General features: G+C 40.5%; 2 protein-coding genes across 8 annotated transcripts in view; one reads left to right on the top strand and one right to left on the bottom strand.

Annotated features, from left to right (window-relative positions):
- The first annotated feature begins 171 nt into the window (after positions 1-171).
- Positions 172-3184, top strand: LOC109970629 (UDP-N-acetylglucosamine/UDP-glucose/GDP-mannose transporter-like). Of its 3 annotated transcripts, none has more exons than XM_020618328.1 (12): positions 172-195; positions 1446-1479; positions 1570-1656; positions 1753-1820; positions 1895-1966; positions 2052-2120; positions 2218-2320; positions 2403-2495; positions 2578-2645; positions 2740-2818; positions 2907-2989; positions 3073-3184. In XM_020618328.1, the coding sequence occupies exons 3-12, from the start codon at positions 1570-1572 to the stop codon at positions 3137-3139; spliced, it is 789 nt and encodes a 262-aa protein (XP_020473984.1). In that variant the 5' UTR covers positions 172-195; positions 1446-1479; the 3' UTR covers positions 3140-3184. The 3 variants fall into 3 exon arrangements, with proteins under 3 accessions (XP_020473984.1, XP_020473981.1, XP_020473982.1); XM_020618325.1 differs by lacking the exon at positions 172-195 and adding an exon at positions 498-738; XM_020618326.1 differs by lacking the exon at positions 172-195 and adding an exon at positions 733-816.
- A 290-nt stretch (positions 3185-3474) lies between these two features.
- mier1b (mesoderm induction early response 1b, transcriptional regulator) overlaps positions 3475-14531 on the bottom strand; it is a 14293-nt gene continuing 3236 nt past the window's right edge. For 4 of the 5 annotated variants that reach the window (XM_020618308.1, XM_020618310.1, XM_020618311.1 and 1 more), the window contains 10 exons: positions 14102-14287; positions 12103-12232; positions 11912-11979; positions 11284-11356; positions 10977-11128; positions 10352-10433; positions 8316-8410; positions 7848-7975; positions 5917-6044; positions 3475-5314 (listed from right to left, as the gene is read on the bottom strand). In XM_020618308.1, coding sequence (XP_020473964.1) covers positions 4995-5314; positions 5917-6044; positions 7848-7975; positions 8316-8410; positions 10352-10433; positions 10977-11128; positions 11284-11356; positions 11912-11979; positions 12103-12232; positions 14102-14287 — 1362 coding nt within the window. In that variant the 3' untranslated portion in view covers positions 3475-4994. The remainder of the gene's footprint in view (positions 5315-5916; positions 6045-7847; positions 7976-8315; positions 8411-10351; positions 10434-10976; positions 11129-11283; positions 11357-11911; positions 11980-12102; positions 12233-14101; positions 14288-14531) is intronic. The other variant, XM_020618312.1, reaches the window with a different exon arrangement.

The following is a 14531-nucleotide window of genomic DNA, read 5'->3' as shown; positions in this document are numbered from 1 at the left end:
TTTCCTACTCATACACTTGATCAGACCAAATAAAGAAACACATGCACTGTTGACCTTTTCACACTCTTCATTTAATCAACTGCACGTACATTTTAACCTACCAGCTGCTACGTTCCAGTACTTGTGGCTCTGAAACGACCAGGGCCAGAGGAGGATAAAGGGAAGACAACATGAAGATAAGGTGTTAGACACATGGTAAATGCAGTTTAATCAAACCCACTGTTTTGAAAAATAAAGCTGGCCTTAACCTGGTAACGAATATGAGGCTGTCCCGAGTAAGAATCTTAAAAACAAACTCAAACAGTATAACCGTAATACTCATTAAAAGCTTTCTATGGAAATTACATTTACGTGAGGGGGGGTCTGTCAGTCACAGTTTATTTGGTTCAGAAAGTGTCCCTCTGTAAAATGATTTTGAGCCAGCAAAGAAAAAAATCTGAATGTCCAACGTGATTCACTCTATATCCGTTTTAGCCGACAGTACTTCCGATCTCTAAGGTTAGGTTGTTGTACGCATGCGCAGCAGAACGTTCGGCTCAAGTGAATGATGGCAGAGCTGCACCAACGCCGACGGCTCGGCGACAGACACTTCGTGCCTGAAGGAGCATCCTCCAAAATACACAGAGACACGCCTGGCGACAGCACCGCGGTGTCTCTGAAACTGTTGGCTGCGGGATTTTACGGAGTCAGTTCATTTCTCATCGTTGTTGTCAACAAAAGCGTCCTCACTAGCTACAGGTAACTAAAGGTACAAAGTACAAGTTGCAGGAGCGGGAGGCGGCGTGTCCGACCGCGGACCAGCAGCAGGGATGAGAGGTGACTGGTTTCAAATAAAGGTGCAAAGTATGGATGGGTCGATCTCTGGCCAGTTTAGATTTGTTTGGCTCCTCGCTTCTTGGGGGAAGGCAGTGCTTCACTCAGATTAAAACGTTTGACCTTCCTCTAACTAAACTGCAAAAGCTTCTGTTTATTTACACAACATCATACATTTTTATTTCGTAAAAGTTTAATTACATATAATGCAAAGTTGATCTCTAAACAGTGATGGAAGAAGTATTCAGATTACTTATATACTTAATTATGGCTAAATTAAAGTCTTGAATATGTAGTATGTCAGACCTTTTAGCAAAATGTATTTAAATGATCAAAGTCAAAAGTATTAATTATGCTGCACAATGATCCTTGTCAGAGTCATATAGTAATAAACAGAAATGGTATTATTGTTACTGATGTCTAAGCAGCATTTTAATATTGTAGATTTAACATGTTTATAAGCAAATACTCTGCGTTCACTGTATAGTAAATGTATGTGTGTGACTCAAGCAGTCAGATAATTGCAGTGCAGTGGATGTATGTAGTACTGTCTGTGAAAGTACTTGAGCAAAGCACAAGTACCTCATTCAACAATTTTTTTTATTTATTTAGGTTTTTGTTTTGACTTACAGATTTCCATCGTCAACATGTGTTGGAATCGGACAGGTACGTTTTTCCAAAGTGTGGGCATCAGTACTTCCTGTTTTTTGAACAGCAGAACCTGATACACTGTATCCTGCTTCATTCACTTCACAGATGCTGGCTACAGTTGTAGTTCTGAGGACTGGGAAGATGTTAGGTGTCATATCATTTCCAGATGTGGATCTGAGTATCCCACGCAAGGTGAGGAGTAATTTGTGTAAGCTCAAGCCACAGAGATATGATGTAGTTCACATGCTAAAGATCAAATCTGAACAGTAAATACTGTTTTCTTCCCAGATGTTCCCGCTGCCTCTGCTATATGTTGGAAATCAAATATCAGGACTGTTTGGGACACAACGGCTCAAGTATCTACTGTTTCCCTTATTAATATGAAACAATTTCTTAATTTGCGAAATCTAACACAGTTTCCTTTTCTTAGTTTACCCATGTTTACAGTTTTGAGGAGGTTCGGTATTCTTCTGACCATGGTGTTTGAGGGACTCTTGCTGAAGTAAGTTCACGTTTCCTCTGTACCATTTAACCAAAATATTAAATGAGTGATTTTAATGACTGTGCCCCATTTCCTTTCTCGGCAGAAATACCTTCTCCTTGTCAGTTAAAATGACAGTGTTTACCATGATCTTTGGTGCTTTTATTGCTGCCAGGTAACATGGCCACATACGCTACACCCATTATATCTATGTTATCTGACTCCTAGACAGTATATGTATCTCATTCTTTAACATGTTCTGCACTTTGTAGCACCGATTTAGCCTTTGACCTTGAAGGATACATATTCATAATGCTGAACAATGTCCTGACAGCGGCCAGTGGGGCGTATGTGAAGCAGAAACTGGACTCGAAGGTGAGCAGAGCAGCTAATCGCACTGCAATGCTTTTTCTTCTGCATAATTTCATTAAAACAATAAATACTGCTGTTTCTGTAGGACCTGGGCAAATATGGGCTTCTCTACTACAACGCTCTCATCATGCTTTTCCCTACTGTGATGTACGCTTACTACTCAGGGGACTTGAACAGGGTAAATCAATATTTCTAGCACAAACTGGTAGGTTTCCTCTAGTGTCTGATGCTGAGGATCTCCATTCTGTGTTTGTGTGCAGGGGCTGGAGTATAAGGGCTGGTCGGATCAGCTGTTCGTTGTGCAGTTTGTGCTCTCCTGTGTGATGGGGTAAACCAGATACCTAGGTCCTGCTCCTAATCATTTGTTAATTCATAGATATGTCCCACATCACTGCTTTTGTCTGTTCAAATGTGTTGTGCAGATTCATTCTAATGTACTCCATCATGCTGAGCACTCAGTACAACTCCGCACTCACCACCTCCATTGTGGGCTGCATTAAGGTAAGTTATTAAAGGCTGGTCCTGCTCTCGGTCGGCTGATGATTTACAATTGTAGATCTGTGCAGTGACTCTGTTGTGGCTCCTGTAGAATATCGTCGTGACCTACATCGGAATGGTGTTTGGTGGAGACTACATATTCACCTGGACTAACTTTCTAGGTCTAAACATCAGGTAAGCTTGACATATAAATTGTGCTGGAGAGACGTTGGCTTTTTCTATCTGGGAACCAATTTTGTCACCTTTGTTTCCCACAGCATTGCTGGGAGTCTGGTGTACTCCTATATCACCTTCACACAGGAGCAAACAAGTAAAAACAGATAAAATCTTGGGAATTGTAAAGGTTCCATCAGGTTTTGCCTCCAGGGTTTCCAGGTCAAATTTAACAGAAAAGGTGTAAACCCTGGATCCAACACTGAGGAACAAAGAGCATCCACAACGCACTGTTTGTGGATACGTGCTTTTTAGCCATTATGTTAAAATATTTTTTAAAATGTTTGCTGTATTTTATCAGCGCACAAATCGGTGCAATCATGGAAAGTTATTTTCTGAGACTATTAACTTTTGTATCTGTGATTAAGACAGTGCCTTAACTTTTTTATATTTCACTGATCAAAGACAAAGGCATGACCATATTTCTATTTGGGAAATCAGTAAAATGAAATGTTTATTTCTATTTTAATACCATGACTCATAACTCTAAAATACGAACCTAGCTTTTAATTACATTTTGAAATGTGACTTTTTGTCTGAGTCTGAACTCAATGCATTTATTAAATATAGCCAGTCTTGGAATACACTTCCATTTTTATTCATGTTGTCATATACAGAGAAAAATAAAACTGTCAAAAAAGGAAAAGACTACATGGTCAACATTATTTGAGACAAACTCATCTTAGTTTGTAAGTTCAAAGCTGGAGTACAAAGTAAACACTTAAGCATCAAGCTGAACAGCTGCTGTATCAAAACGAATGGTCAGCCTGGTCTGGGCAGCTGCTCTGAAGCCACTCACTCATGGCAGACGGTAAATACTAGTTAAAACGAAGCAGTTTTTAAAAAAACAAAGGCAAGCACCACACTCAGCCACAGTGTCTTTTTATGCACAGAGGTGACAAACATTTCAGACCAAGCCAGGTCACACAGGAATGGGAAGTGCTGCCAATCAGGAATGGCTGCTTCTCTGTTACATCTCAGAACAACAAAGGCTTCTCAACAAAAAGCACAGCCTACAAGGAAGACCAGAAAATACAGAGAGGAACACACAGTTATTAAAAAAAAATGTACCAGCTGATCAAGGTAAGAAATCTATACAAAGTTTACATTAAAAATCACGGACGTTGTGTCTAGTATAAACAAAGTGTTGAGCAAAGCAGTGAATATGAAAATCCAAAAATACAGCCATCTTCTACATGATGAGTTAAAATACAGGACATCACTGATGTCAGCCGCTTTACACACAACAAACCTCCAGGGGGCGTAACCCTGTGGTTTATTTATCATGATCCAACAAACTGGTGTGATAGAGGCCAGTGTGACAGTGTATTTCTGCTAGGTTTTGTCACCACTCCTCGTCAGTAAAGATGAGAAACATCCAAAGTGCAACTACAGTGAGCAAGTGGCCGTACTGGCCCACTCCGCGTGCGTTTGCCTTCTTAAGCAGATAATCATTGACAACGTCCCATTTCTTCAAATGGCCTGAATAGTAATTACCCATCACTTTTTTTGTTAAAAATATAAATATCTCTTGTGTAGAAAAATAATCACAGGTGAATTTTTTTTTTCTTTGAGTACAAACAGAAAGAAAATTATTGGCAAATTTTGTCAGTCAAGTCTCTAAAAAGGGAATAAAGTTGATGGGTAGAAGATGTTTTGTAAAACAATGTAGTTGTGGAACTTTGGGATGAGCTTTGCAGGCAGTCAGTTCATGGAGGGGTGTGAGGGACAGGAGGGTGGGCAGCCTCTGCTCCTCCTGGAGGACCAGCTGCACTTCGGTTGGCTGTGATTTTCAGTGACCTTTGACCATATTTTAGAGTGAGTCTTTGCTCTCAGCAGCTACTGTGCTTGCAGGCCAAGTGGGGGTCATTGTCTCCATCCTCTTCACCCCATGCCTCTGCCTTGAACTGGGGGAGCGGGAACTATTTTTGTCGCCTGGAATCAGCGTCTGTTAGCTCTGGAGCCCTCAGTTCTCCTGAGCTCTAGATGGTTCCACATCACTTTGGCCCAAAGGCTCTGCCTCTGTCCTGCACCGCTTGACTGGCCTGTCGGGCACTGGCGCCACTGTGTCTCTGTGGTGCAGCAGGGGCTCCAGAGATCCGTTTTTGTCGTGGCTGGCTGCAGTGGCTCGGTTGCAGCCATTGGAGTTGTTGTCTGAAATGGGTGGAGGAGCTTCCACCGGTGGATGGGAGGGACCGTTGGACTGAACTGACTCAAGTTTGACTGGATTTGCTGGGGGCAACTGAGCACCATCCACTGAATGGCTTGAATTGTGGCTTGCAAGACCTGTCAAAGGAAGACAGAGTGAGTAGTTTGATACACTTAAAAAGTTTGAAGGGTTACACCACATTACAAAAACTGTAGCCTATTACTGAGCAGGTTCTGGGACAGCAGTCTGAGATTTCTGCCTTTATATGAATACAGTAAAGGTGAATCATTTATTTGTGGCACTCAAACGTTTAAGTGGAAACCACTTTATTTCCTCATAAATAGCACCCATTGAACCAGCTTTAGTGTGTGTTATATGTGTATCTACAGTAACACATACAGTTTTTGCAAAGAACTGTTCCACTGTAATGAAGCAGAGGCAGAAATGTGAGATTATTAAACCTGGGAAAAATTAAACTAAACTGATAACTACATAGCATTAGTGGCAAATGGCAAACAGTCACATGGCTTTGGCTATTTCAGCTAATTGTATTCTTAAATCTTCCTCCACCGTGACTTTATCTAGGTAACTTAGTGCTCGGGGAAAAACAAGTAATTTGAATACACTTGTTTAAGGTCTTGGTTTAGATCTGAAATAGCTCTGTGTGTGTGTGTGTGTGTGTGTGTGTGTGTGTATATATACACTCATATATTAAGTGTAATTTGTAACGGTGGCTCACCGTTCTGACTGCTGCTGTCCTCTCTCTCAGAGTGGCTGGTGCTACTGCTGGAGGTGGTGGGAGGAGGCGATGCCGCCCTGCTGGATGTTGTGCTTTCGGTCTCGTCCAGTAATCTGTCCATGTAGTCTCTGATGGCACACAGCAGCACACGGCCCGTTACACACAACCTCAGCCTTTGATATGGTTTAAAAGAGCCAAGTGTTTAGGTTGGGGTGTCATTCTTCTAACCAAACAGTGACTGGGGGTGGTTGCTAGCCCCAGTGTCACTGTACACTAAAGATGTCTTGGTATTGGTAGTCAGCACCGATCCGGGCTTGTTTCACGGGATCTGTACTGGCCAGAATAAAGCCGATCCAATTCTGATCCTTACATATAGATGCAAGTGTAGCCAGTAATTCACCCACTGCCTATTGTTTGTCAGAGTTTTGTACCATAGTTTTCTCTTTTCCAAAGTGTTTGTCGGCTCCTCTGTGTGTTTTTGTACATGACTGAACAGTACAGACACAAGTGGGAGTCTCCTGCAATGTGCACACAAGATGTTACGTGCTGCATATGCTCTGCTTTTGGTGTAGACAGTAGGTTTTATGCTAGCATCCAGCGGTGCTACGACAGCTGCCACCTTTATTTTTAATGCAGCGTTTTAAATGGTCAAACAGGGATGTCTAAACTGGACTGGATACACAAACTGTGTGTTCACATACGCTAAGTAGTAACAGTATCTGCACTGTCATGAATCTGTAGTTCTGAGTGTGTTGTTCAGCAACCAGTTATTCTTTTATTCATATCAATAATTCAAACTAATAAACTTGATATTTTGGGACCAGGACCTGATTCAAGATTTTGACCAAGAAGCTCCTGACAAAGATAAATTTTAATATCTGATAGTTAATGAACATTTAATGTAGGTAAATATAAGTATGGAATTGGAATCAGTATCAGCAGATATTTAATATTAAGGGAATTGAATCCATATCGGGGCCAGAAAACTGGGTCGGGACATCCCTAATGTCCACTGATCTGTTGTCGATACGCGTAGTCAGGCCCAGTCATTCTCTACAGAAACATGCAGTGCTGTGGTTGCTTCACCAGTTATGTCACCACATCCAGGAAGTGCTCCATACTCTACTGGCTTCCATTAAACAGGTCTAAAACTGGTCTGAGCTAAAATCCAGTTTATAGGAAGAGACAAAATTGATCATTTTTACTTAAATTATCACAATCTGACAATGTTCAAGCATATCAGGTTAGAATGAGCTACCCAGTGGCCAGGCTTCTCTGTGCATAGCACCAGTCTGTATATAAATCGCTTTATAAACAGTCTGTGTGCACAGCACATTAGACTTGTTTCCAAAAAATATAAATTTTATTTGCTTACTGCAGCATTTAAACAGACTAATAATTGATACATATTACAGTAATGCTTCTTCCCTATTACGATGGCTGCAGATAGTATGAAAGTAACAAATATGACACCATAGTTCATATTGTTATCTGAGACCTCAATCCACATGGAATACCTTCACACTCAAACCATCTCAGATGCTACACAGCACAGAAACTGAAGTGTCCCACTAAATATGACTTGTACTCCAAAGTCATTTCTAAACCCAGCCATTCACACCCTTAATATCTAACTGAAATGCCTCCGTAATGTGTTATCAACTTTGTTTTGTAAAAAAAGAAACTCATCCCATTTTGCCTCTTTCTTAAGCTCTACAAGTTGGAACAAAGCTTTGTGTGTGTCCACTATAAGGCGCCGGTATCTGACTCACGTATTTTAACACAAAACAAACTGAAATCTGTTTCTGTGAGTAACTTTGTTTATGTTGTGCTTTTGAATCACAAAACATGGAATATCACAAACATAATACATGTGAAACTGGGCTACAACGTCTTTAAAAGCAGCTGTACAGATAAAAAGTGACACTCACGTGACACCAGGGTGAAGGTTGTATTTCCTTTTCCCAAGTCTGGTTTGCTGTGCAAAGAAATCATAACGCTCAGACTTCTTCCACATGTAATAAAAGGCCACACATTCTCCTACAGACCTAGTTCTCACCTGAAAGATTTAATTCAGCAAACATGAAATGACCATTATTACCATCATCTGAAGAGATAGATTAAGTACAGTTGTCACAAGAGACAAATCAAATTCTTATTTAACAAAGTTGTACGTTCTACAGAAACTTTAATACAGTAAAAACTAAGAAATTTGATTCGTCTCAAAATGCAACAAGGTTGAAATGGAGCAGATTCCAAAACTGAGCATCCACATAGCAGCAAACATACATACATATATCGACATACATTTAAAATTAATGTTATGATTATCAAAATGTTATCAGTGACACATTGATTTGAACTGGTTAATGACTGTGACTTTCGGACACTTCTCTTACCTTGTTGGCCTGTATTAAATGAAAGTCTTTCCCATAAGCCTTTAGTCCTTGTTCAAAATTTCTACATTCCTCTTCAGTCCAGACAGAGAGCTCCTCTGTTACAGAGAAGATCAGTGTTAATGTTGCATCTGCATTTAGATTTTAAGGCAAACCTCAGATGATCCACCAGATCAGTGATGTAGCATCTAGGGGTGGGAAGGTTTACAAAATGTCATTAAATGAGCACTCGCAGATTTTTGGCAGCGTGTACACTTTTCCATATGGTAGCCCACTAACCAAGATGTGAATTACAGCATGACAACAGACACTGCCAAGATTTTGGTAAAGCTGGAAAGATTCCAAGTTCTTGGATCAATAGGTCAGAAGCAAAGCGATAAAAACACATAGGATGCCTTTGACAACCGCAGTAAGGTAGAAAACAAGCTGAAGCCACATTTCATCAGAATGAGCCGTCCTCCACGCTGGAGACGTCCCTGCGCACTCGTCTCACAGAGGCTGCACAGAGACCAGTTTGTGCAGCACAGAGGAGGCTCGTTCTGATGAAGCTCAAGTTGTAGCTTGTCTACCTTATTATGGTTGGAGTGAGATGTCATTTGTGTTCAAATCTGTGAATACTTTTCTAACTTTGCTGCAGAGCAGAGGTGTGCAGTTGTTGAGAGTCACCGAAATCCACATACCATAATAAGTTTACAAATGGGCACACAAAGCATCATATGAAAGCAGCTTATGAGCCAAGATGAATAATAAATTTATATAGCCTGCACATGTCCCAATCAGCACCTTTTAGACATTTCTGAGAGCAGGTAAAGTCAGTCTATGTGTCACTGTCATGAGGTGGCTTTGACCCACTGCAGGACTGTATGATTTTGTAGCTATTTGATGCTTCTTTGGGCAATAGGGTGAAAATTTCTTTTAATTTATGGATGAAGTTACAAAATGTTTCAAACCACCTTCCCACCGCCCCTCAAACTGGTATTTAGCCTTGTGGCTTTTGCACACTGGTAGACCTACCAGATGTCACAGGATGAAAAACTTCAAAATACCGACAGAACATGAACCCCAGGAAACAATTAGAAGCAGACCGAAACAGTATAACTAAAAATGAAATAACATGAGGTCCTTAAACTTAAATGGGGCAAAAAAAAAAAAACAGAGGGATTTGAGTGTTAATGCAAATCTATAAGGTATATTTAACCCACACCAGGCAGGGCGAAGGCAGGTCAGCCTGTGTGATCCGCAGAGCTGAGCTATGATCAATCCCCATCAATAGTGGGAAGTTATATGAGCAGTGGCGCCTGCACCCTCAATCCTGTCAGCACCGTGGGCATCTCTGCTCCAGTACTAGGCCACTGCCTCTGGCGTTTATTGGATGATCAATATATAGTATATAGTTTCAAATGTATGGACCAAACTAATTTGATATCACACACATCTAAAAACTGGACCATATCATTTCTACTCCTTAATGTGAGTCCTGTGCAGCGAGGTGTGAGTAACAGCAGCCACACACTGACTTCACCTGTTGCTAGTAACGCCTGAAACATAATTAGGACATGTGCATGGTATTTGCTCATGAGCTGCATTTATGTGCTATTTTGTGGGCTAATTATTGTGCATGAATTTCAGTGTCTGATCAGTGATTCTCAAGGAGCGGCTGGAGCACACCTCCGAGATGCAACGCTGGTCAATATGTGTGGAAAGTTTGGAGGTGTTGATGAGAGAAAGAGAGGCTGCTGAACTGAATGAGTGTACTGAGTGTGTGTGCTGCACTCACTCCAAGCTGTGCAGGGCTCAAGTTATTATGAAAAATATAGTGGCATGTGTCATAATGAGAAAATACAGTATGTTGTAATAAGAAAAATCACACTTTAATGGGACACTTATTCATAAAAATGAAAAAAGTATCTTGTTATAACAAGATACTAAGCAATCGTTTAGGTGAGTCGAACATTGCCTAAACAGTTACGGTAGTAGCATCTGAGAAAAGTGAGGAGAAAATCAAGCTTAAAGTAGGAAGGACATTGTGGTCTGCTTACCTCTGGCTGCTTTTACATTAAACCTAAGTCTTCTTAAAGCTTCTTCTGTGTCAAAGTCGCACTTCACCAGTTCGTACAGTGCCTACAGGGAGACATCACACATGTTTAACATTAGCCATATGGAAAGCTACCATTCTGTAATACACGATCAATACCAACTATATTTAAAACGCAAGGCTTGCATAATTGCAAATGTCTCTTATTGTCAAAGCATCTTGAAAAAAAAGCTAGCGCATCAGTCTGATCTTCCATACTGCCCGACTCCTCCAGCCTGTTTCTTGCCTATTCTTCCAACTTAATATGGACATTTTTTAAAACAGCAGCTGGGCACTGTGGTTTTCAGAAGATGTTACTCAAACAGCTACCACTCATATGGGCATTAGTGGGTACTTATGGCAGTAGAATGGTGTATGTGAGATCAATTTAAAATAAACTGTCAGTGTTCACTGTAACAGACATGTCCCCCAGTGCAACGGTTTGGCTCAGTAGCTTTTGACCAACAATGCCACTGTGGCATGACAAAGACGAATAAGCTAAATGAGGCTTAAACTACACATGGTTTCAGTCCATGGTCAGCACTATCTTTTAATACACGTCACAGATGCTACAGATGTGTTAATCTCACCTGTTCATTGTCTTTAATATGAGATCCCTCTGGGATCGCATCCACTCCCTTCTCATCACCCGTTCGCCTCGAGGCCTCTGTCAAGAACTCCACTACTTTGCCTTCAGGAAGACACTCTGGGTTCCACAACAACTGGTCATCATTTTCATAAACTACAGGACAGAATCACACAGAACATGTAATACGATATCAGTCTTATGTCGACCTTAGTTTATCCTGGGTGTTCTCTGCCTAACCCACACAGTATGACACAGTGTCAAGGCTTTAATGTGCAGATGCTGACGGGGAGACAGAGAAGCCAGCTCACCTTTTTCATTGTCTTTATATTTACACAGGCCAACAGGGGTTTCTGCCTGATACATGGAGCCCACCATAATCTCCTGTTGGGAATAAACACACAGTTTAGATCAAGTGTAGCCTGGTAGACAAACATTTACTTCTTATACTTACTTAAATGATTTATAACATATCAAATCTGCTTGTGTCCTACAAAACATACTCATCCAATTTGAAATGTAACTTTTTTTTCTATGCATCATTGAAGTAATTTCTAAACTGGTTTTCTGCACATAATTTATGGAAATATATTCTTCCAGTGTAAATATTTCTGATCATTCCCTAAGGAAAAGTATCTGTATGTGAAGTATAATGTAGGATTTCTGCTCTGGACAGAGTATTTTCTGAAGCCATAAATCCAACACAGTGACAGGCAACTTTGATAGCTGTGTATTTTAAAAGTCAGAAAGCAGAAACAAACATCAGAACTGAAACCTATCCTGACAGAAATACTGTATGAAGTCTCTCATACAAATTTACCTGGTCAAGGTGTTCAGCAAGAAAACTTACTTTCTGTTCTGCCATGTCTCTGACAGTGAAGTAGAAATACAGCTGTAATGCACACGTCACATTACACCACCTTGGAGGTTCTTGCATACCTTTTTCCAGTCTTCAGATGGAACATAATCCTCGTCTTCATCTGACTCCTCCTCTGCATCATTATTACCTAAGACACAATGTGATATCCACTTACAGCTAAATCTCACAAGAAAATATGTTGGGTTTCCTAAAACAGGCATCAGCACACACAAAGCTGCAACAAAAGGAAACAACAAAAGATGGTACATACTTTCAAAATACATTAATTTCTGGGGACGAATGAGTTCTGCTGTACCAAGGGGCCTGACCGAGCGTGTGCGGCCCTCAGAGGCTGGCTGGGCTTCATCCCTCTGTCCTGAGGAGTTCTTAACACCCTCACCCTAAAATACACAGGAAAATCTAATTATAAAATTACAAGAAACAGTCAACACTATAAAATATTTTACATTTATGATAATTAAACTGCATAGTACACCTTAATAATTCACTGTTTCCACTAGAATGTGGAAACACTGGTGCTGCTATACGTGCATCCACAAGTGTGCAGTGCTGGGCCCGTGTTTATACACATCAGTGGATGAATGGTTTAAAACAACCTTAACATCATTATCGACAGGATTATTCACATTTGTCCTATCATGTATGTTTATTTACAGAGAACCTTTGACACTTCAAGGGCTGAGAAGGATCAGACAGCTGTACTGTGAAATATCACAGACAGAAATGCCTCAACACAGAAACACACCGTGTAGGGTGCAGCCCAACATAACTGGCAAATCATCACAGCGGCCCCTAGCGTCTGAATACTCTAATTTTACCGAAAAGTAAGACAGAGTAGCGATATCACAAATGTAGTAGTATCATAAACACCAAGGATATCAATGTGATGGAGTTGAATATTTGTTTCCTTCTAGGTGTGCAACAATTCTAACTCAGATTGCCTGTGGTGCTGGTATACCCTCATAATGAATGAACACATCTAAATCAATTAAGTCTTTTAAAACTAAATACTCTTCCAGTTCACCACACCAAGCTAATGTCAAAATGTCAACTTTTCTTCATATTAATGTGGAATATCCAGCGTTTATGATATAATATTTTATGATAGTTTTTATTAACTTTGAATTTAAGATCTGTGCTGAGTGCTCAGTGGGCCAACCTGAACATGTAGTCAAAGCTAGTTAGCTCCACACCGCTCTGCTACTCAAAGAAACATCTTCAGATCTCTGTCCTTCTGCAGCCTAGCTGCCCAGCTCCTATCTGCTGCTACTATGTGACCCTCTGACAGAGCAAACTTGCACTTTGTTAATAACAGCAGTTGTGGATTAACAACTTACGGTAGTGTGACTACAGGTCAGGAGCTTCCAAGTTATTTTCAAGCTAACTTCAGATCCATTTAAGGGCTCACAACTAATTTTTTACCTTGTGCTTTTTCATTTGACAGCGTACTGTTTTCTCCTACAAATTATTAAATTTGACAGTGAATATCAGTGAGCGCTCATGGTAACAAGGCAAATAAATGTTCTATGTCACCATGTGTTACAGAGAAAGTTGAACCAGATCCAACAACTTTCTCGCTGCATGGGTCTGCGTCATTTTGCTGGAGCCCCCTGTGGTGCTGTTGCTGGCTGCACTGAACGAAAACCCCTGCAGAAATTAATGGGGAGGTCTGCGTTTTTCACACCTCTGGCAGTCTGAACTAGGCTAACTTAGATACAATGGTCCTGAAACAGTCATGCAGTGCTCCACAAACAAGCAATGCTAGAATGCGTAGAAGAAACTGAGAGGAGGTCCAGTTTTTGCACATTAATAGCTCTAGTCAGCCTATAAAGTATAGAATTGGAGTGATGGGTAAACAGAGTTTGTGTGTATTTAGCCTTCACTACAGTCCTGAATGTGGGGCGCCCACCTCAATCAGTGGGAATGATAGTCACTGACTGTGTGCAGTGTAAAAAAACACGTGAAACCATGAGCCATATGAATTTTCTACAGCAGCAGTGTGCCACTGCATATACATATGGGGGAAACACTATTAAGTGTAAGCAGCAAACAAGCAAAAATACTTACAAAGAGGCAGGAGCACTGGACTTTAATGCTGCACAGGCTTTATTCCATAAACTTAAATTACAGCACTAGCATGTCTTCTTCAAAACTTGATGTTAAAATAGTATTTTTGCTTGTTTGCTGCTTACATTTATGGAACTGATATCACTGTCAAGAAACTCAAGAAACACCATCATCATTATCACCTCATTTCTTTTCAACTCCCCAGTGCTTCTGCTGCTTTCATCATTGTCAAGGTATTCCTCCTCATCCTCTTCCTCCTCATCATCTTCTTCCTCTGGTTCTTCCTCCTCCTCTTCATCCTCGTCTGCTGGTGAACCACCCCCATAGCCATACAGACTAAGCAGCTCCTGAATGGGCATTTCTCCTTCCTGTTATATGAGAAAGGTTATGCTGCTTTGTGAATATAGTTGTTTATGGCATCCTGTTTTAATTTTAGTTTTAGTCTAGTCTTTGTGTGAAGCTGTCATTTTAGTTTTTATTAGTTTTAGTCACATTCATACTCTTTTTAGTCTAGTGAAGTTTCAGTCAACTAAAAGTCTGAGCATTTTAGTCTTATTTTAGTCAGAATTATCCATGACTATTTTCATCTAGTTTTAGTCAACGAAAAGTGAA

This window comes from Monopterus albus, unplaced genomic scaffold (assembly GCF_001952655.1).
Source record: "Monopterus albus unplaced genomic scaffold, M_albus_1.0 scaffold204.1, whole genome shotgun sequence".
Lineage (NCBI taxonomy): Eukaryota > Metazoa > Chordata > Actinopteri > Synbranchiformes > Synbranchidae > Monopterus > Monopterus albus.
This window is presented reverse-complemented; position numbering and strand designations above follow the sequence as displayed.

Excerpts from the sequence above, each read along its gene's own strand:
- LOC109970629 (XM_020618325.1), top strand. The coding sequence starts at position 545 with ATGATGGCAGAGCTGCACCAACGCCGACGGCTCGGCGACAGACACTTC. Across the intron at positions 2,646-2,739 it reads GTGCTCTCCTGTGTGATGGG|ATTCATTCTAATGTACTCCA; the intron begins GTAAACCAGATA and ends TGTGTTGTGCAG. Across the intron at positions 2,990-3,072 it reads TTTCTAGGTCTAAACATCAG|CATTGCTGGGAGTCTGGTGT; the intron begins GTAAGCTTGACA and ends TGTTTCCCACAG.